At 40.5% G+C, this 20663-nt stretch overlaps 1 protein-coding gene and 1 non-coding gene across 5 annotated transcripts; both read left to right on the top strand.

Annotated features, from left to right (window-relative positions):
- The first annotated feature begins 1373 nt into the window (after nucleotides 1–1373).
- On the top strand, nucleotides 1374–1444 carry TRNAG-GCC. Its single transcript has one exon. It is a non-coding gene; the product is annotated as a tRNA-Gly (tRNA).
- Nucleotides 1445–1649: 205 nt separating this feature from the next.
- Nucleotides 1650–20005, top strand: KATNA1 (katanin catalytic subunit A1). 4 transcript variants are annotated; one of them, XM_041469795.1, is made up of 11 exons: nucleotides 1650–1785; nucleotides 6603–6777; nucleotides 7457–7614; nucleotides 8381–8564; nucleotides 10428–10549; nucleotides 11946–12051; nucleotides 12387–12545; nucleotides 13662–13788; nucleotides 15482–15616; nucleotides 15891–16017; nucleotides 19665–20005. In XM_041469795.1, the coding sequence occupies exons 2-11, from the start codon at nucleotides 6607–6609 to the stop codon at nucleotides 19861–19863; spliced, it is 1488 nt and encodes a 495-aa protein (XP_041325729.1). In that variant the 5' UTR covers nucleotides 1650–1785; nucleotides 6603–6606; the 3' UTR covers nucleotides 19864–20005. The 4 variants fall into 4 exon arrangements, with proteins under 4 accessions (XP_041325729.1, XP_041325732.1, XP_041325730.1 ...); XM_041469798.1 differs by lacking the exon at nucleotides 1650–1785 and adding an exon at nucleotides 3017–3139; XM_041469796.1 differs by lacking the exon at nucleotides 1650–1785 and adding an exon at nucleotides 5552–5694.
- Nucleotides 20006–20663: the final 658 nt, after the last annotated feature.

Below are 20663 nucleotides of genomic sequence, written 5' to 3'. Positions count from 1 at the left end.
TTGTGAGCAGCCTAACTGAATTATTGGCTACTGGTAGTCGGTGACATTCCTGAGTTATAGAAACTCTTCCTGTTTTCTCAGAATCAGTTTCTGTAGTGTAACACTTAATGGAATAATAAACCCCACACTGGATCTTTACAAGAAGTGAAAATCACATCCTTATTTTGGCTATTCAGACATGAAATGTAAACATTAGTTGCCCAATTGCATTTATTTTTCTCTCCTCCTTCACATCCCTCTTCTACAAGTCCTGTTCATGCTGCAACAGCTCTACTGTTTAGCAATAAAATGACACAAGTGTAACAGCAGGAATGCTATTGTACTTGGCTGTCACCTCCTGTTTGTAAGCTGCTCTCAAAAGTATACATGTTGATGTTCAGGAGTTCAATTTGTTGGTTTTCTTTCCGTGTCCTCTGCTGCCTCTTTCGTCAAAATAAGTACATCTTATTAATTACTATTATTATTTTTTTATTATTTATTATGCCTACATTACATACTGTGAAGCTGTTCCTTAAGAGGACAATGTAACACAGCTTTCATCTGTGCTTGTCTTTGTGAAAACTGCACATCTCCAAGTGCTAATGCAGAAACTAATGTGTTACTGGAGAGACTGAGTTATATCCTAGTTCTTCTACACTTGGGGAGGAGGTTGTGGAAGCACAGCACTATTCTTTATTCATTAGCCCACCTACAAAGGGGACAAAGGAAATTCCTCCAGCTCTCATCAACCAAGTGCTGTGATAACACTTAAAATTTTAGAAACTCAGCAGCAGCTTTCTGTGTCTTTACAGCTGAAGTAATGTAGGAATGGTTGTTTTAAACATAGGCATTTGTTAAAGGGATAGACTAAAACTGACAGTTTATGAATGGGTAGAAATAGAATAACAAGACGAGTAAGAATGGATGTGACACACGTAGTTAAAGGATGACATACTGCTGTGGGGGTTTGGAGTTCACCCTGAAGGACTGTCATAAACCTCCTGCATTGTGCCCAACCTTTAGATCCTATTTGTTGCTAAGCAGCTGAGTCTATTTAGACAGGTGGCGATGTACTGCTCCATCAGGGACACCTAAGGGCAATTTCCTGGTCTGACTTCGCTCGGCAGCAGGTTTTCCTCAGCACTCTCAGATGTGTTTTCTTCCCCAAAATAACACCATCTATGAAAGCTTGAAGAGGTGCAGACAAGTCACAAGCAAAGAACACGCAGATAAAAGTGGGTGCTTGCCATTCACTCGGCAAAACTCACATTTGTGAGTTACGGAAGGAAAATAGCCAAAGGAACGCCCTCGACCATCCGGGCGAGATCTTAGGTGTAGGAGAGTTCGTGTTTGTCACCTTCGAGTTATGAACGCAAACCAACCTCCCTGTGCAAGCATTGGTGGTTCAGTGGTAGAATTCTCGCCTGCCACGCGGGAGGCCCGGGTTCGATTCCCGGCCAATGCAGTTGCTCTTTTCTCGCTGTCTTTTTAAATTGTATTTTTCCGCTGCTCTTTTAACATTTAGAACCAAACCAGCTCTTAGCTTTTAGTAATAACGCTCAAACAGACACCAACTCCTTGTCGGTCCGGCTGCGCGGACCTTCTCCCCCGTCCCACCAGGCTGGAAGTGACGCAGCCGGATTTGCCTTCAAAAATTGCCGGCGGCGGCGGCGGGAGGAGGCGGCGGGCAGGGCCGGGGCGGAGCCAACGCCGCTGCGGGAGGAAGGGGGCGGAAGAAGTGGAGGGGTCGTGGCTGGTACCGCCGTGAGCTGCTGCCGCCGCCGCGGGTGCGAGCTCCGGAGAGGAGTAAGTGAGCGAGAAGGGGCCGCGGGGTCCGGCCCGGGTCGCAGGGACGGGCGGGCCCTTGACGAGGGGCGACGGTCGCGCCCCGCGTGGCGGGGCCACCCTGAGGGCTCCCGGGCACGGGCGGGCTCCGGCTGCTCTGCCCCGCGGCCGGAGAGCGAGGGGCCACGGAGGTTGCTGTCGCCGCAGCTCATTATGTCAGAGCTGTGGCTCACACGTGCTCGGTGCCGCACGGGGCATCGCCGTCGGGGGCTGCCGCTGCCCGCAGGTGTGCGGCCGGCGCTGAGGGCCAGCAACCCGCCCGGGTGGGCTCCTGCGGCCGCTGGCACTGGCCCAGGCACGGAGCTCTGCTTCACCAGTCTCCCTTCACCCTCCACCTGCTTTGTTGTTTGGGGGTTTTTTGTTAACGTGCGGTAATGTGCGATGATGCAAGTTTTCTCTCCAGAGAGAGAGAAGCTGCAGGCAGCGATTTCAGATGTCTGTGCAGCCGCGGACCTCTCTAAACTGCCAGAGAAATTTGTTAATTTAACATTGATCGTTAAAAAGAATGGCAGCCCTCATGAAGTGGGGAGAAAGTAGCCTGCTTTGTAAAGCCTTCTGAAAGGCTTAGCCTGGAAAACATAAAATCACAATCCACCAGTGTATCTCTACCTAGTGATTGATTTTTGTAATGTTTTTTATTTTCCAGCCATGCTTATGTTTGTGGCTGCTGGTGGTTTTTCTTCTGCTAACTGTTACTGTTAAATACGGCAACTGCGTGAGAACCATTTTGTTTAATATCCAGTAAGCCTGGCAGCTCTCCTTCCCAAGTAATGAACACAGTCACTTGTTGATACCAAATGTTGCATGCCATGGATGTTATGAAGAAGAGTATTAAAGGTGGAAGGGTGCAGACCATCGTGTCATCAGCCAAGACTGATTCCTGAAAGCTGTTACTTTGGGGTGTTCTTTTCTCATCTGGCTTGCCAAGAGAACTTTGCAAATATTACAGGGTTGCTTTGATGTCAGAGCCTGTATAGCAGGCTGAAATAATGGAAACATGCACGCTCTGCCAAAATTCAGGCTCTGGCTTAGTCCAGACATTAAGGTTGGAGTGAGGAACTCCTTGAAAGTATTTTCCATGTATGGTTTGTGCCTTCCAGTCAGCAGGTCCACCACGGTAATTGACACACTATCTATCAATCTCTTCTTTTATTTTTTAAAGTTTGGGGGACTTCTTTGTGTTACAGGATTGATGCAGTGTTCCTGGATTCTATTGTATGACTGTGAGCAGAAATAACTTACCGTCACTTCCACTGATGGTTTCTTGAAGTTATTATGGAAAATATGAAGTATCCTCTGCGTTTTCTTGATAATGGTTAGGCTGGTATCTTTCAAATGAAATACAAAAATAAGTTTCAAAACCTCATTCTCACAAGCTGTAGGGATATTGAACTTTTGTTAGGTTCAACCCTTGCTGAACTTGGCTGTTCTATACTCCAGAAATATTTTAGGTCCTTGGAGCAAATGATAAAATGTATTTTGTAACTAGAGGTGGGTTAATTTCAGGGAACCTTATATACCCACAGCTGGTGTGAAGAGTGATTATTCTTTGTGTGAAGTCTGTGTGTTTGTATACAGTGAAGAATTAAACTTGCAAGACGAAGTGCTTAGGTTATTTTCCTTATATCCTGCTCACTGCGAACTTTATGAGCTCTTCAGTGTTTCAGTGGCTGCTGGAACATAGATAACTTCACTGGTCATGATTCATGGAAAGGTTGTGGCTGATAAGCGCAGACCTGCTGCTTTGACATCCTGTTACGTGATAGCACCAAGTATTTGTAAACACCTGTGATATTGCTAAGTATTTGTAAATACTTTAAAAACTATTAAGTAGTGCAGGATTAGTTTTGTGAGAGTTTTAATCCCTTCAGTTCTGGTTTAACTCTGGATTCATGTGTAGTCATGCCTCTCCCATGTTCTCCACCCTGCTGAGCTGCCCCAGTGTATTGTCACCTTCTGCCACAAACTTCAGTCTACTTTCAGATTAGTACTCTAACTCTTCTTTTTCCTCCTTAGAGCTGCTTTACCATCTTCACTTACAAGTGCAGCAGACCCATGGACTCTCATTAGTGGATCGGCTCTGACACTGCCTGAAGTTGTGGCAGCAGCAGTGGCATGTCCAGACATAAGCAGAGCCAGCAGCTTTTTCTGCCTCTCTTGTACTCAAGAGCCTTGTATTTGGAAGCCACTTCAAGCTCTTTTGCTCTCATGAGTCAAGATGAAGCAACAAATTAAATTAGTTTTCTAGTTTAAACCAAATTATCTTGCATTTTCAATAGCACTAATGACACAGGTAGATTCCAATAGCATTATAACCTTGAGTGAGCGCCTTATTTTTTCTTTTTTTTCTTCCCACGAGGTGCTAGCTTAGTCTGCTTACATGTCTGTTTCTGTTTCTGTCCTTACATTCTCTGCTCTTTCTAACCTGAAAATGTCCTTGACTATTTAATTATGTGCAGTGCTATCCTTTTGGTCCCAAACTTCCATATGTTTCTGACTTAGCCTCTTTAGTTTTGTTGTTGTTTATTTTTTTTCTAATTCTAGTTATTTTCACATTTCCAGATGAAAACTATTCTCATAACTTTTTTTTTCTTTTTTCTGTATACATAAAGTTACTCTTCTACTTGGATTGCTCTACAGCATTCAGTGAAAAAAAGTTACCTCTAACTTCCTTCTGTATTTAAAAGTCCAGTTTGGTTTTAGTAACTTGCTATTACTTGATTTTTAACGTGTCTATTAGCATCTTGCTCAACTTGTGATTTCAGCAGTGTTAGTCATCAGTTTGAATTCTCAGGACAGGCAAACAGGTGTATCTGGTAGGATGAGCAGGAGTGGAAAAGCTCGCTCCTAAATACAGCAGGGAAAACTCTTAACATCTGTGTGATGTTAACAGCAGTTTGACAAACATCTCCAGGCCCTTTCTCCTGAGGTTAAAACCACCAAAACTCCCAAGCCAAACTGTGTCTCCAAAGCCTAATTAGCTTGGGATATGTTAATCTTTGTAGTTGGTGGTGACATTAACTGTATCAGCTTGTAGACATCCTGGCCAGCTGGGCGAGTGTCTGGCTGGAGCGAGATTACACCGTGTAGGTTCTGTGATAGCAGGTTCCCTGCTCGCCCACAGGTCCCCTCTGCAGGGATGGCTGTGGGCTCTCAGAGACCTGTCTTCAGCTCTGCTGCTGCCAGAGTTGTGCTCTTCTGGACTGAAAATCTTGACAGCAGCTATTTGCTCTAATGGAAGCTGGGGAAGGAAGAAGGAAGCAAATAAAGAAGAGGATGCTGGCTCAGGAATGCCTGAGCTGTGTTTCTGTGTGTGGAACTACTTGGGAAGGGGACAGAAAAAGGAGTGAAAGCCCTAAAATGTTTGATTTGTACTTACCAGGCCTTCTTTACAATGGAAAGCTCACATTTTAGCTATAGGTTGGCAGGTGTGTGCAAAGAGTGGCTTCTGAAACCTCTGATAATGTGTCTAAGCTCGACCCTGACCTGGTCCTGAAATATATTCAGCCCTAAGTCTGTTCATTGCGCATGTGAATTTAGTGCCTCTTACATTCTTTAAATAGTTGATCTGTATCAAGTATGCTTCATCCCAGGGCTTAGCTGGAGTTGCTTGTCTGCAGTTGCTTCTTCCTGGCACTGGGTACAGGTACCAAAATGAGAACAGGATGACTCTCTTGCAGGCGTGTTTTTTTTGCTGATTTTAATGTTTTCTGTGGTTAGGAAATTATGAGGAGAGTGGGGAAATTCTTGGTGTGTAAGAGACAAGAAAGGGGAGACAGCACAAGTGTCTTAGAGAAGAAGGGGCTGGGCTGTATAAGACCCTGACAATAATGTGGGACAACTGCTCCATGGACAATGGCACTGTAAAGAGTGAGTCTACTTCTACTGCTTCTGCTTCTACTGTGCTTGCATAAATAATACTTCTGTACTATTCTGATTTAAAAGTGCAGATTCTGTTAGGGCTGTAAAGTGGAAGTCATCACAGTCTATGATGTTCGCTCCAAAAAAAACACAAACAAGCACCACTGACAGGGAAAACCAGCATGGTTTGAACAATGTGTTAAATAAAATGGGTGGTTGCACACTAAATATTTAATTGTGGCTTTTGCTTACCTTTCAGTGATAACTTAAGCAGCCTTGATGTTTTTCAGGGGTTTCTTTGTAGGTGTAAGAATGAAGGTGATAGGAGGGTGCAGGCTGGGTATGGAAGATAGATATTTGTTTCAAAGAAAAATAAAATTGAAGAATTGTAAAAGCAAGCTAATGGAAAAATAGTGTTTTCCACAAGGCAAAATCAGACTATTAAAACTCAACGTGCACGTAATGTAAAGGTGAAAAAAAATTAACGAAACATAATGCATTAGGAGGAAGGGCTTTGATTTATTGCTTGTTTGGTGTTTTTTTTAAACCACACAAGACAGGCCAGGCACGGTAAAATACTAATTTATCTTACAGTAGAATAAAGAGGTAAGGAGAGTATGCAACTGTGACTTGTAATAATGCATTTAAATCTGCATATCTTACATGGGCTTTTTGACAGAATCTCCATGACGAAACAAAGCTGTGAAGTGAAAAGCTTGATTGCTACTAACAGAACATAAATTTGCTTCTTATATGTATGACATTCATTGTAGACCTTTTTTTGTAACCAGTGTTTTCTCAGCTTCTGTGTTTTGTTATGCCAAATGAGGTGATAAGCATATGAAAATACTTGCAAAAAATTGTTTCAATCCTCGGTTGGTTTTTTGCTTCCTTAATATTTCCTGGTTTTTTTTCAGCTTCATGTTGAACATGAGCCTTGTTATGATAATTGAGAATGTGAAGCTGGCCCGTGAATATGCCTTACTGGGAAACTATGACTCTGCGATGGTCTACTACCAGGGAGTTCTTGACCAGATGAATAAGTATCTGTACTCTGTGAGAGACACCTATCTGCAACAGAAATGGCAGCAGGTAAATGGCAATTCTTGTTACTTCAATGCTTTTCCCTCAAAATGTCCCTGAAAAAGTGCCACAAAAAGACCTACCCCATTCACTCATAAACTAGTGTTGTTATATATAGGCTTCTTTTTCGTTGGACTTAAGTCATCTTTATGCCTTCTTTGTCTGACAGTGGCAGAACAGTCAGTGGAACATGGCTCTGAGGAGCAAGTGAAATGTCTGCCCTAACAGCTATGCTGATGAGTACGCCTGTTATGCTCAAGTTTTTTAGACTGGTATCTTTAGGGTCTTATTTCCCTCAATGTTTTAGTGGGACTAACATTGTCCTTAACAGCAAGTTGATAATATCTCCTCAACAAAAACCCTCTGGTTTTTTATTGATATTCTGCCTATTAGGTTGATACTTTTGATATTTAGTCTGTTAGGTTCTGTTGTACCTGTTTAATCTGCAAAATTTGTCAAAAGTCTCTTTGATATTAAATCCAAAATCTCTTTGTTCTTTAATGTGCTGAGGAAGGCAGAAAAACCTCCTTAATATCTAATGTGCGTAATTCTTGTTTATTCTTTGAAGTAGAATTAGGTAGCTCATTAAACCCTGTGGAATACATCCAGGCATTTCATGAGCTTGAACAGAGGACTGTTACAAACTTATTTCCAATGTGCTTAATCTACCTTTTTTGTTTTAAATCAGGTTTGGCAGGAGATAAGTGTGGAAGCTAAGCATGTGAAAGATATAATGAAAACACTGGAGAGTTTTAAACTAGACAATACTCCATTGAAAGCCTCACAACAAGAATTACCAGCTCACGATGCAGAAGTCTGGTCTTTGCCAGTACCTGCTGAACGTAGGTAAGAGGAAACCTGAAGACCTAAATTAATATTTATCAGGACAAAGTGTGCTTGGAATTCAGCCTGTTGTGGTGTAATTTTTGTTCTTGAGCTGAGGTGTGTAACACTCACACCAGCAGCTTGACACCATTTGTGGTGAAGGAGGTGTCAGGTGAACCTTCTGGAGGTTTTGTCTTTATGTCAAGGTTCTTCCCCCCACACACTGTTGCCTAAGTTGTTTGGTTTTTGGTTTTGAGTTTTTATTTCACTTTTGTCTCTGTTGGCATTAATTAGCTGCTTCAGGATGCTAAAGACATTGTTCTGTGTGTCTAGTGGTTTTTGTTTGGTTTTTTTTGCCTTTTTCTGTGAGTAGCTGTCTGACCTGGTTCACTGAAGGTTCTAACATGTGCCAGTGGTAGCATGGAGGAGGGGACAGGAGTACGTGCAAAGCAGACACAGAACTGTGCATTTTGACAGAAAGTGGCTGTTAGATTACTTTAATTGTATTGTCAAATTATTGTTTGCTTTTTAATTTTTTATGAGCTCCATATTACTTAAACTGATGAAATATACAAAGCAAGGCCCTTATTTTAAGCAGGTGGACCCTGAGCTTGTGGCACAGGGAAAATGGATTTTTAGTCACTCTCTAAAAATATGTCTTGTTTCTGACATACAGATTTTTATCTTGAGCCAAATGGCTTTTCAGTTTGTAACCAGTTGATTTGGTTATGTGGTGCTCACCAGTGGCTTTACACTGAGGCTTTTTGCATATGTTACAACTAATTAGACCTTCGCCAGGACCCAGGAAGCGCCAGTCTGCTCCGTGCAGTGATTGCAGAGGGCACAATAATCGTGTGAGTGCAGCTGGCAGGGGCTCGCACCGTCCCTCCTCTCGGAACCCCAGCGATAAAGGGAAGGCAGTCCGCAGCCGGGAAAAAAAGGATCAGCAAAATAAAGGAAAAGAGGAAAAGGTAAACTTGAAAACAACTTCACAGGGTTGAGATACTCAGTTGTGCTTTCTTACTACTGAGTGTATTATAAAATGACATGCCTATAAAATGTTTCTTCTGTTCCTGTCAGTGTGCTGATTTGAATCTCACCTTTTAAGATGTCTTTTCTTCGTGCACAATGTTGGTTATGGATTAATTAAAAACAAGCAATCGCTCTGGGAAGTTGGGATCTGGTAAATATATCTGAAGGTCGGTGCCAAGAGGGTATTTCCAGGCTCTTCTTGGTGGTGCCAAGCAATAGGACAAGAGGCAGCAGGCAGAAACAGATGCGTAGGCAGTGCCACCTGAACGTGAGGAAGCACTTTTTTACTGTGTGGGTAACCACACACTGGAACAGATTGTCCAGAGAGGTTGTGGAGTTTCCCTCATTGGTGATACTCAAGAGCTGTCTGGACACAATCCTGTGCCGTGTGCTCTGGGATGATGCTGCTTGAGCAGGGAGGTTGGACCAGATGACCCACTGTGGTCTCTTCCAGCCTGACCCATTCTGTGATTCTGTGACATGTTTACTGCAGCTTGAGGGCAGTTGTTTAAAATGACACCACTGAATTTCTGAAACAGAGCCCAGTGGAACTCATTCACATGGAACGTCCTTGTGGCATAATTGCTTTGAGTATAATTTAAACCAAGATTGACTTGCCTCTTCCAAAGCATATCAAGATTTACTTAATCCTTAAATGAGACCCTTGCCTTTTTTTTTTCCTTTTGAGATATGTTGCTAGCTCCATACTCTCTTCAGTTGTAAATGAACAAAACCCCAGCATACTTGAACTATTATCTGTTCTTGGCAATCAGAGTGCTTTAATTTTTGCTTTGTGCTCTGGTCTCTATAAATTTAGCAGATGACCAAGGTAAGAGACCATACAGGAAACAGCAGATTCATAGTTTTTCAGGGTCTAAATAAATCAAATATCCATGCAATAGTTTGTTAGCTTCATCAGCCTTCAGCTGTGGCAAGGTGTCATGGCCTGTGGAGGTAGTATAATCTACAAGGGTAGACTTGTTTAGCTGTGTAGGCTACTACTTTTATTAGAAGCTAAATTAGATTGCCTTTGAGTGATAATCCTCTCTCCATCAGAATATACCCACAGAGAGACAGGAGAGGTCTCTTTTTCTCTTTTACAGTTGTTCTGTCATCACCAGTGCTTGCTGTTAAATGTATAAAACCAGGGTATGTCTAGTGTATTTTATTTCCTTTCAGTTGCATGGTCTCTGCTGTTTGAGCCCTTTCAACTATGTAGCTTCTTTGCTTTGACTCTGCTGCAGAGCTGCTTCTCTGCTGTTCATGTCCATGCTTCTGTATCAGTTAATTAGCTCTGGTTTTACCCCTGTGATCTCCCTGAAGATCACCATTCTCATTCTACTTGTGGAAGTCATGCTTAATTTTTTTTTTTTTTTTTTGTGTCCCACATACATGGCATATTTATGACACTTAGAGAATTTGGGATACTCTGTGTGACACTTGTGGTCCAGTCTTACACTGCTGTGTCTCAGATAGTTTCATATTTCTGTGGGAGAAGAGGCAGAAGCTGTTACACTGGGATAGGTGTATGCAGTTTTCATTAGGTACCAAAACAAAGAAACTGCCTCAGTACAACATGCTGGCTTTGGGGAGAAGGAAATGGAGCCAGGGCAGTACAGAAATCTGGGTGAAACACACAGATCCATCCTGCAGTGCAGCTGTAATATGGATGCTTCATGATTTTCATGCTGGTTTATGTTGCCATCTTCTAAAAATATGATGCTGTTGTGGACTTGTGGTAAAAATTCATTAGTAGCATAACCTTTGTTATGTATTTACATTGTTATATCCTTTATATGTAGAACAAATCCACATCTGAGATTTCAGAGTCTGAACCAAAGAAATTTGATAGTACTGGATATGACAAAGATTTAGTAGAAGCTTTGGAAAGAGATATAATTTCTCAGAATCCCAACATCCGATGGTAAGTTTGAGTACTGCTGCTAGTCTCTTGAGCTGTTTCTGTTTCCTCTCACGTGGTATGACAAGAATTAAGTATTTTAACATATAAAAAAGCATTTTACATATGAAAAGTACATACAGGATTTCCTTACTGCCTTTAAATAGGCAACTGTTTATGTCATTGTATACTTCTAGAGCTCAAAAATTTTTTTTCCATGAATAGATTCATGGAGTAGTTTGGGCGGGACGGACCTTTAAAGATCAGGTAAAGCAGTCCCCTGCCATGGCAGGAACATCTTTCTCTAAATCAGGTTGTCTAAAGTCCTGTCCAACTTGGCAATACAAAGCTTCTCAAAATTTTCTGAGAGTCTTAAGATCAATTTTTGAGATACTCTTTTGCAGTGTAAAAGTTTCTAATTTCTGTCAGTGTCTCTTCATTTGAAAATGTGTTTTGCTACTCTGGGGCATATCAAGTCAGAAAACTGATTAACAAAGATATAGGAACCCTTGGAAATGTTGCTGGATGTAATGTGGCCACGAGTATAAAATATAATCCTGTGCCAATGCCTTTACATAAACGTGTTAAATATTAAACCTTATATAAAGCTTGTTTTGTGTTCCAAATGTTTCCAAGCTTAGGTGGTTTTGTGAGGATTAAATGAGCAAAATTCTTCTGGCAAATAAAGTAGGCTTTTAAAAAAAACCAAACAGTCCCACAAAACACTTTGTATGCATGCAACTGCCTTAGATTTCAGTTTAATATTTAAATATATGTTTTGGTTTTTATACTGAATCTTAGATTGTGACTTCAGATTTTAAACTAGTTCTTCATATAGATGTGTTTTGAAACCAAAATGTTACTTGGGCACATGCTGATAAGAGGAATGCCCTAAAAGTTACTTTCAAGGAAATAAGACCAGCCTATAAGGTATTTAAGAATTAATACTTTTATAACTCTGTAAAATAATTCTAAAAATTTTGTTTAATTTGCTCATTTACTGGTCTTCAGCAAGTTGTTCTTGTAACAATGAAAGATGGTATTTAAGTTTCAGGGACATCCAACCTCTCAGCAAAACAAGAAAGGCTAACTACCAATTATGCTAAGTTTAACCAGCCTGCTTTCTTCTGCTTGTCTTTCTCTGAATGCAGACAGTGGTGAAATAGTTCATGTTTGTTTTTTTTTTTTTTTTTTTTTGCTTTTGCATCCATCTGGAGCCTGCCAGGTGTCAGCCAGGCAGATGTCAATTGTAGCTGTTACAGGCTTTTGCAATTAGAATGTAAATAATTCAGGAAAATTAATTAGATTTCTGGGAGAGCCAATGCGTAGCAATAAGTTTAATTGTGCAGTTTTTTGAGCTGTGGAGCGATTCTTTTGCCTGCTGTCTGAATCTCTCAAACAACTTTCTATTTCTTATCAGGGATGACATTGCTGATTTAGTAGAAGCCAAAAAGCTGCTTAAGGAAGCTGTAGTTTTACCAATGTGGATGCCAGAGTTCTTCAAGGGCATTAGAAGACCGTGGAAGGTATGAAAAAATCTGCTCCTGTGATCATAAGTAGGATTTTGAGATTGGATTTTGGCAGAACAAGAAATTTCAAATGTTTTACAGTTTAAATAAATTCTTCCTACGCTTTAGTAACAAAATTTATTGTATATAACAACAAAATAAAGATGTCAGCCGGATACCTGCACAGTGTCTTCAGCTAGGTGTTTGCAAGTAAGCCATGACATTAATTACTTACCTTTGAATTACTTTTCAAGGGAAAATTTGCATCCAGTTGTTTACTATTACACTAAACAAACTCTAAAATTCTCTGGTTTGATTCTTGTCCTAAAAGTGGTTCTTTTTCATTTTTATAGGGTGTGCTGATGGTTGGTCCTCCTGGTACTGGAAAGACCCTCCTAGCAAAAGCTGTAGCCACTGAATGCAAGACAACTTTTTTCAATGTTTCTTCTTCCACACTTACCTCAAAATACAGAGGAGAATCTGAGAAACTTGTTCGTCTGCTGTTTGAAATGGTGATTTAAGTTTCTGGTCAGAATCAGTGAGATAATGAAGTAGAATCACCTCTGGAGCAGTGAAACCTTACCAAGGTTTCAGACTTACAGCATCCATAAATAGCTCTCCAAGCTTGGAATGCTTGGGCCATTACTGATTTGCATTTCAAGATTATTCCTAAATGGATTTATAAAAGCTGAAAAATAGGTCATCTTTTATTTTCAGGGTTAACTTGCTACATTAGAGGTAGCTCACTGTAAGCTGGTGAGTGCTGCAGAACCTACTTGAATGGAAATCTAGGGATGGAGTTAATTGCTTTCTGGGTGAGAGCCCTATTTAGGTTGTGTGCTTTGTTGTTTCTGTGGGTGGTTTTTTGTTTGTGGTTAAAAGAAGTGGCCTCCCAAACTGTAGTTGGCTTCAGAGCTCATAATACTTGAAATGGGCTCAGAAAATAGTTGTTTTTTTTTTTCCCGTGTGTTATGAGGTGTTGTGCAGTGTTTGCTAAGGTGCCCACTACTGAAGGGAACAGCAGAGTTGCAATTGCAGTAATCAGAAAAGGCAGGAAGTAAAAGATCTTTTACATTATAGTTTGTCAGGTGGGATACCAGCTCATTTAATGTGATTGGTCAAAAATACAGATAACACAATGAACAGCATGTCAACTGCTCTAATACAATAGCTTTTATTATCCTGGATCCTTGTCTTTAAATGCTCTTGTTTTCAGAAAGGTCACTTATTTTGCAGTTCACCTATCTCTTGGACAAGCTCCATGTCATGATGTCCCAGCTTAACATTCATCCTGGCTTTAACTGAAATACTATTCCAGCAATCTGTGATGACTTTCACAGTTCAGAATGTTACTCCTAATGTGGGAAACTGCCTATAGCTTATGAAATGTTTGTTTTTAGCCCTAACAACTACAGGACTCGGCAAAAAGTCCTTCTGCTCAAAGGCTCTGGATGAATGTGCAGCTGCTCTGTACCTGAGGGCTGGGGTCCAAGAGAGGGAAGGGTGGGGGTCCTTTGATACCTAGGAGCTGGGGTAAATACATCATTACTCTGCTCTGAATATGCTGCTACTTCTTAAATGGGAGTGAACTGCTATTTCAGCTTCTGCTTTATTTTTGCTTTCTTCAGGCTCGATTTTATGCCCCCACAACCATATTTATTGATGAGATAGACTCCATCTGTAGCCGCAGGGGAACTTCGGAGGAGCACGAAGCCAGCCGACGTGTGAAGGCAGAGCTGCTCGTTCAGATGGATGGTAAATAACCTGATCACTGGGAACTGCTGGACTGGGGGAAACTTGAGGGACCAAAAAAAACCAAGTGAAACTTCATTCTTCAGAAGCAGTTTTTCAAAAGCCTTACATGAAATGGGTTAAACGCTACAAGTGACATTATTTAACAGTCGTTTGGCCTCTGAGATATGATCTTGTATTAGTGACCCAGAATAAGGAAGATTCAGTGGAAAATACAAGAAATTTCAAAAGAGCAGCAGAAAAAAACCCTGCTTCTCTCAGTCTTTGCCTGGCATATCACTCACTTCTTCAAAATTAAGTAAAAAGTGCTTCAAAAGAACTGTTACCTATTTTTATTTAAACTTCAAAGGCGGCATTGCATTTCACTTCTTTGGGATCTCTTTTTCTTCTAAAAATATAAATAACAAGTGAAGTTCTGTTTTATAGAAGTGGTTGAGAGAGTTCTCATTTTAAAGCACTGATCTCACTACAAGTATGTGGCTAAAATTTCACAAATCAATGAAGTTCAAAAGTAGGTAACAATGCAGAGTTGCTACAGAGGCCTTTATTTTCTATTCTGGGGAGCAGAGAGAAGCAAAGAAGCTACTGAGAAGTGCTAATCTATGGACTGCTTTGTGATAGAATTCCATGAGTCAGAAGATTTGCATATTTATTTCTCCTTCTCTGATGTTGGTACCCTTTTATTTTTGTCTTTAAAGAGCAGCAGAGCTCTAATACTGTTCTCATATCAAGTATGTACATAATCTGATTTTATTAGTAAGCACTATTTCAGTCCTTTTACTTAGGCATTAATAAATTGTGTTTTATATGCAGACTCTCAGGCAGACTAGGTACAGCAGCTATCCCACAGCCCAGTCCTGTTGTTCTAACCAAAACCAGTAGATACAGAGAATAGCAACTTTAACAAAATCACCTTCTCCCCTTTGTAGCAGATTCATAGCGTTTAAAAACTGAGGTGTTCTGTCTGTCTCTTAAGAAGTTGTGATTTAGTCCACCAAATTTAAACATTCACTTCAGCAGTTTGCACAGTCCACCTGTACATGAGAAACCTTTGGCCTGACTTCAGACGTGAAGACACCTTATAGGGGAGTACCTTCTTCCCTTTGTAGCAGATTCATAGTGTTTAGAAACTGAGGTGTTCTGTCTGTCTCTAAGAAGTTGTGATTTAGTCCACCAAATTTAAACATTCACTTCAGCAGTTTGCACAGTCCACCTGTACATGAGAAACCTTTGGCCTGACTTCAGAAGTGAAGACACCTTGTAGGGGAGTCATGCTGCTTTAGTGTGGCTGTTGGTGAATACTGTGGGGGATGTTGGTTTTTGGTGTGGTGATGGTGTTGGGCGTTGTTTTGTTTCCTCACAGGCTGCTACAAGATGTTGGTGTGAAAATTGAACCACTGTTGTGGCAGAAGTACAAACAACTCTGCTGTAAAACCATTCTAGCCATGATAGACAGGAACTTCCTGGTCTGAGTAGAGCCCTATGCCCCTGCTGCTGTTTAAACCAGGCTTCCATTTATGCTTGCAGACTGTCACAGAGATGAAAAAGTGACCTGTGTTGTGCGTGGTGATTCTATTATGCTTGGGCTCATTAAAGTGCAGTAGTTACATTTCTGCTTTAATACTGCAGAACTGTTTCCTCTGTACATGAAATTTCAAAAAACATATGCATATTTTACCTCTTTTCTGCACTGCAGGTGTAGGGGGTGCTACTGAAAATGATGATCCTTCTAAGATGGTCATGGTACTTGCTGCTACTAATTTTCCTTGGGATATTGATGAAGCACTAAGACGGAGACTAGAAAAGAGAATTTACATTCCTTTACCATCAGGTATGAAGAATTGGGGAGAGGAGTGGTTAAAAATTCTAATATCTAAATTTTATCAATATTCCTTTAGTTTTGATCACTTGGTTTAAAAATCTAATTGATACATGTATGCAAATTCACTTATGGATTCAGGACCAGCTTAAATCTAAACATGAATATTTACCTTTTTAGCAAGTACAGCATCCTTTTCCTCATCCTTACCTCTTATCCTCCATCAATTTATTATTTATCTTCAGAAAGCAAATTGTACAGACTCAATTTTCTTTTCTGTGATTAGCCAAAGGTAGAGAGGAACTCCTAAAAATAAATCTGCGAGAATTGGAACTGGCTGATGATGTTGACCTTGCAAACATAGCTGAGAAAATGGAGGGTTATTCAGGTGCAGACATTACCAACGTATGCAGGTAAGCTGACATTGCATCATTTGTGTTACTACTGCTGCAGACTTTGGGAAAACTGTAAGGCAGCCAGTTTACATGATTAAAGTTATTGAATAAAAATGGACTCGTCTTTTATGTATGGCTAAAAGGTGAAATACTGCATTAATATGTACCTAAATTTCTATTTGAAGAGTAGTTGTAACCTAGTAATCTAATAGGCTGTGATTTAGGTAAAATTCCACCTTCTTTCATATAGACTAAATTCCATGCGTGAGGATTATCCAGAGGATGGTTAACTTGTTGAGTTGCAGTCATTCTGCTTGGGCTATATGACTTCTGCAGAAATCCATATGTGAGAGGCAACAGGGATAGAGGCTGGAATAACTAAAGTAAAAACATGGAGTTTTCTTTTCTCATGACATGGAAAAAGTCTAGAGTCTTGTGTGATGGTACAAGAGCTGTGTACTCACCACATTGGTTTTTGTGATGAGACTGACTAAAGTTTTCTGCTATCTCCTTCATTTCCCTGAATCCTTGGTACTGTTGGCATACAGTTGTTTGTGGGCCTGTTCTCTAGCCTAGATTCCTGAAATAATTGACTAAAAATATCTTCTAATTCTTCCCTTGTATTTTCTTTGAAAAACTGGAAAGGGAGGGAGAGGACTGATCTGTTAAGGGACAAGTTGTTTTGTTTACATCAGAAGACTTGCACTGGCACAGCTGTGGCAGTGGAAGCTCTGAGATCTGCAGTACGGACAGAGAACCGAAGCTGTTTAAGATGCTGATGTCATCTGATGAGCACCTGTGTAACGCTGCTTTCAGGCTTTGGAGGTAGCACTGAAGCGTGGCAGGGCAAGGCTTGAGCTCCTGGCTGTTCCAGCCCAACTTCTGTGGGCTTTGAGCAGGGTGAGAGGGCTGGAGTAAAATCACCTCCCGGCTGCTCCCTCAAACACGGATCCATTTCTTGCCCAGATTCTTAACGTGGTTCTGCAGACACGTGTCAGCACAGCTGGGAGGACAATGTGCTGTGCCACAGGGATGCAAGCAAGCAGCCTGTACTCAAAGCTGCCACCAAAGGCTCTGGCAGCAGGGCCACTGCAGGCTGGGCTAAAAATTCAGAGCCTCGGTAGAGTTTCCTGAACAAACCTTGCCCAGAGTCTGGGAAAAGAATGGTATGTTAGTTGTTCTGAATCTGTGTTGTGGAGATTTGTTGCATTTGTAGGTTTGTGAGATGGATTTCTGGTGTTCTTCTGATCTTTGGTTCTGCTCTGGAAGGAGTTTGTGCTAATAGGCTCATGTTGTATGAAAGAGTTTATTTGGTCTGCTGTTTATTTTGGTATGTGTATTTTAGCTGCGGTTTGTCTCCTTCAGTCTGTTCCATGTTTGTTGTTTGTAATTAATTTTATACTGAATATCAATACACTTATTTTAGAAATGAAAATACTTGTGATGTTTTTCAGTGAAATTTGTGTGTATATATTTGTGCACAATTACTTTTGTTTTTTTAACCAAAGCCCCTTTGTACAAATACTATAAAACAAAACAAAAAGATTAAAAAAAAACCACAAAGAAACCTCTGCATCTGCTATTTGTGGCAGTCTCTGAAGTGAAGACTGAGGTGGCAGCAAGCAGAAATCCAGATGAACTGAGATTTGGATGTACATGGTTTGAAATTACTAAGAAAGTACTTGCATTAACCTGTGTATTTACACTTTGTTCATGGTGTCAGGAGAAATAGCTCTTGGATATGATGGTTTCATTTACATTGAGACAAAAAGATGTGGATGATTTAAAAGTGCTTTTTTATGGTTCAGGCTCTCAGGATATAAGCAGAGTAAAGTTCAAACCTGTATACTATGTCAGTCCTTGCTAGTGACACAAGCAGAACATAAGAAAAAGTGGACCAAGAGCTCTGGTTTACTGAAATTACCCTCCTATCTTAAAGAATTTGAAGTGAAGTCCAAAGTTTGCTGAGCCAGAGTGAAAACCAGTCAGAGGTAACACTACAGTTCCTAGCAGTCAGCATATAAGCAGGGGGAAATGAAGGTGAATCTTCATTTTAAAATTCAGGAATACAAAATGCATCCAAATTGCAGATCAGATGTGAGTATGAACTAACTTTGAATCGTTGTTTTGGGTGGACTGTCAATGTTGAAAGGCCTTTAGAACAGAACTGGCCCCTGCTGTGTGGGTGGCTAACTGTGTTTTGAATAGAGCTTTGGTGCTTCTTCAGGCACCAAGAGTGCATTTGAGAAAGCACCAGGAGTTCAGTTTGGAATACTGGACTGTCCATAAAATGACTTTACAAAAGGAAGTAGTGGTGGCAGCTGTGCTTCACTTCTGTCAGTGTGTTAAGGTATGATGGGCTGGTTGGTTGGCTGGATTGTTTTCGCTGGACTTTTCTGATTTTTTAAACTGCTGTCTGGAAGCCAATTAGATGCATGGAATGTCCCCTCACCCCGTTGTGTAGCTTATGGTTTACAAATGATGTAACAGTGAAGCGTGGTGGTATTTGGTTGAGATGGAGTTCAACAAGGCAATCTTTTGGTTGTTCTAAAATTTTAGTTCCTGTATTAAGAGATTTTAATTTATTAATTAACAATGAGATTAGCTCAGTTAGTCAGAGTATGGGGCTAATAATATCAAGGTTGTGGGTTCAGTCCCTGTACAGGCCATTCATTCAAGAGTTTGACTTGATGATCCTTGGGGGTCCCTTCCATCTTGGAATATTCTGTGATTCTGTGAATTTAGTACATTCCTGAAGTCTGACAGTTACGGTTTCCTTTAGCGGGAGGGGATGGTACTGAAACAGAACATGCTCAAACCATTTTTCTAAATCCTTCTGGAAGGCAATGTGTAAGTTTTTCTCTCTTCAGAATCTCACCTTCTGATATGACACAATTTACTACTGTGATATCACCAAGATTAAAAGATTCCATCTTTTTTACTGCTAGACAGATTAACAGCATTTTCTTGTTATTATAAGATCTATAACAATTAATTAGCAGGAACTTCAGCCTTCCAGTGTTACCTAATTATCACCTTGCCAGCTCGTCACCTGCTGCTACCAGATTTACTGCTGGAAATCTAAATGTAGTCAAACCTAACACTAAAGAAAATGACACACTTGTAAAAGCACTCAGTGCTCATTAAGGGCAGAATTTGAGGAGCTACAGAACAGATTTTGTTATTTAACATTTAGCTCTTGAGTGTACAGGTTGGAGGGTAGATACTGTTGACTCCTCTGTCTTTGAAGTGGGATTCCTGTTCAAACCAGAAAACATTCAAAACACTTCAGCTACTCCTTCTATATCTAGGAGGAGTGAAATTGTTATTGCAATGTTCCTGTTTAAAAATACTATAAACAGCAGATACATCATAGGCATGCAGTGACATCAGCTAAACTAGTTTGTCTTTACCTCTTTTGCCTAGCCTATGAATAGTAGCTGTTTAGATATCCAGTGAGGATAATGCCATGTTTGAAAAATATGGATAACATGGTATTGTGGCTTGTACAAGCACTTGGAGATCTTCCCATAAAAGTTTACAGTTCTTTATTGAATCTCTTTGAATGCAGCAGCTTAACTGGAATGCTGTGTTGAGCCTTTCAAACAACTGAACTCACCATCCTGCACTGAGTAATGATTTTATTTTCTTACCCTCCTGACTAGAGATGCATCACTGATGGCTATGAGGAGGCGTATTGAAGGCTTGACCCCAGAAGAAATCAGAAATCTTCCCCGAGATGAAATGCACATGCCAACAACTATGGAAGACTTCGAAATAGCTTTGAAGAAAGTTTCTAAATCTGTTTCTGCTGCGGACATTGAGAAATACGAGAAATGGATAGTTGAGTTTGGATCCTGTTGAGTTGTGTTCTCTTGAAGAAACCACCTTATGTCTTAAAACAGCTTTAGAAGTAATGGGTGACGTGTCAGTGCACTGCGTGCTCTTTTTAACTTTTGTAATTTAAGAGCAACAGATGTCTAAATAAATTTTTTTTAAAATGCAAGTTCTGCATAGCTGTCTTTGAACTAGCTCAGAAGTCACATTTTTCTCAAATGCTGATGGTATCTGATTTGATTTTCTAAATTTTAAAATTACTTTAATACTAGAACTCTTTTCATCAGTTGGTACTGTTGAAAAATTGCTTTTGTGTCAATGAACCCTTCAAGCTACCCCTGCTAAGTGAGTCAGGGGTGCTGAGAACTTGAAAATGGGACAAACAAGATGCAGTTACACAGGTAGTTTTAAATCTTAGAGAATTCTACCTTTAAACTATTGTTAAAGAACCTGTGCAAAGGCTGAGATGTGGAACAGCAACCCTCCTGCTGGAATAGTCAATAAAGTTAGTGAAGTTTGAGCAAGAGGTTAAGATCATCACGGGTTTACGGTAGCTGTTAAATAATATTAAAATATGTCCAGCTGGTGTAAACTAATTCTGTACAGCCAGCAGTGATGCTGTCACATGTGTAGTTTCCTTGTTAGCCTGAGAAATCAAAAGCCTTCTGGCATTAATTGTGCAATAGTTCTTTTTCCCTTGACTGTCTGCAAGCAGCAAAACAGACTGGTGAGTTGGGTCCTGGTTTACAGGGTTATTCTGGTAAGGCAGCATGTGTTGTGTTTGTACTCAGTTTACAACCCTGACTGTACAATTGACATAAAATCTA

Source organism: Pyrgilauda ruficollis, unplaced genomic scaffold, assembly GCF_017590135.1.
Source record: "Pyrgilauda ruficollis isolate IOZ18807 unplaced genomic scaffold, ASM1759013v1 scaffold24, whole genome shotgun sequence".
NCBI lineage: Eukaryota > Metazoa > Chordata > Aves > Passeriformes > Passeridae > Pyrgilauda > Pyrgilauda ruficollis.
The sequence above is the reverse complement of the archived record's forward strand: the minus strand, read 5'-3'. Positions and strand labels throughout refer to the sequence as shown.

What these genes read in the sequence shown, in the direction of transcription:
- KATNA1 (XM_041469795.1), top strand. Translation starts at nt 6,607, where the DNA reads ATGTTGAACATGAGCCTTGTTATGATAATTGAGAATGTGAAGCTGGCC. An exon ending in ATAAAGGAAAAGAGGAAAAG is followed by an intron (nt 8,565 to 10,427) that starts GTAAACTTGAAA and finishes CTTTATATGTAG; the next exon opens with AACAAATCCACATCTGAGAT. An exon ending in TTCGTCTGCTGTTTGAAATG is followed by an intron (nt 12,546 to 13,661) that starts GTGATTTAAGTT and finishes TGCTTTCTTCAG; the next exon opens with GCTCGATTTTATGCCCCCAC.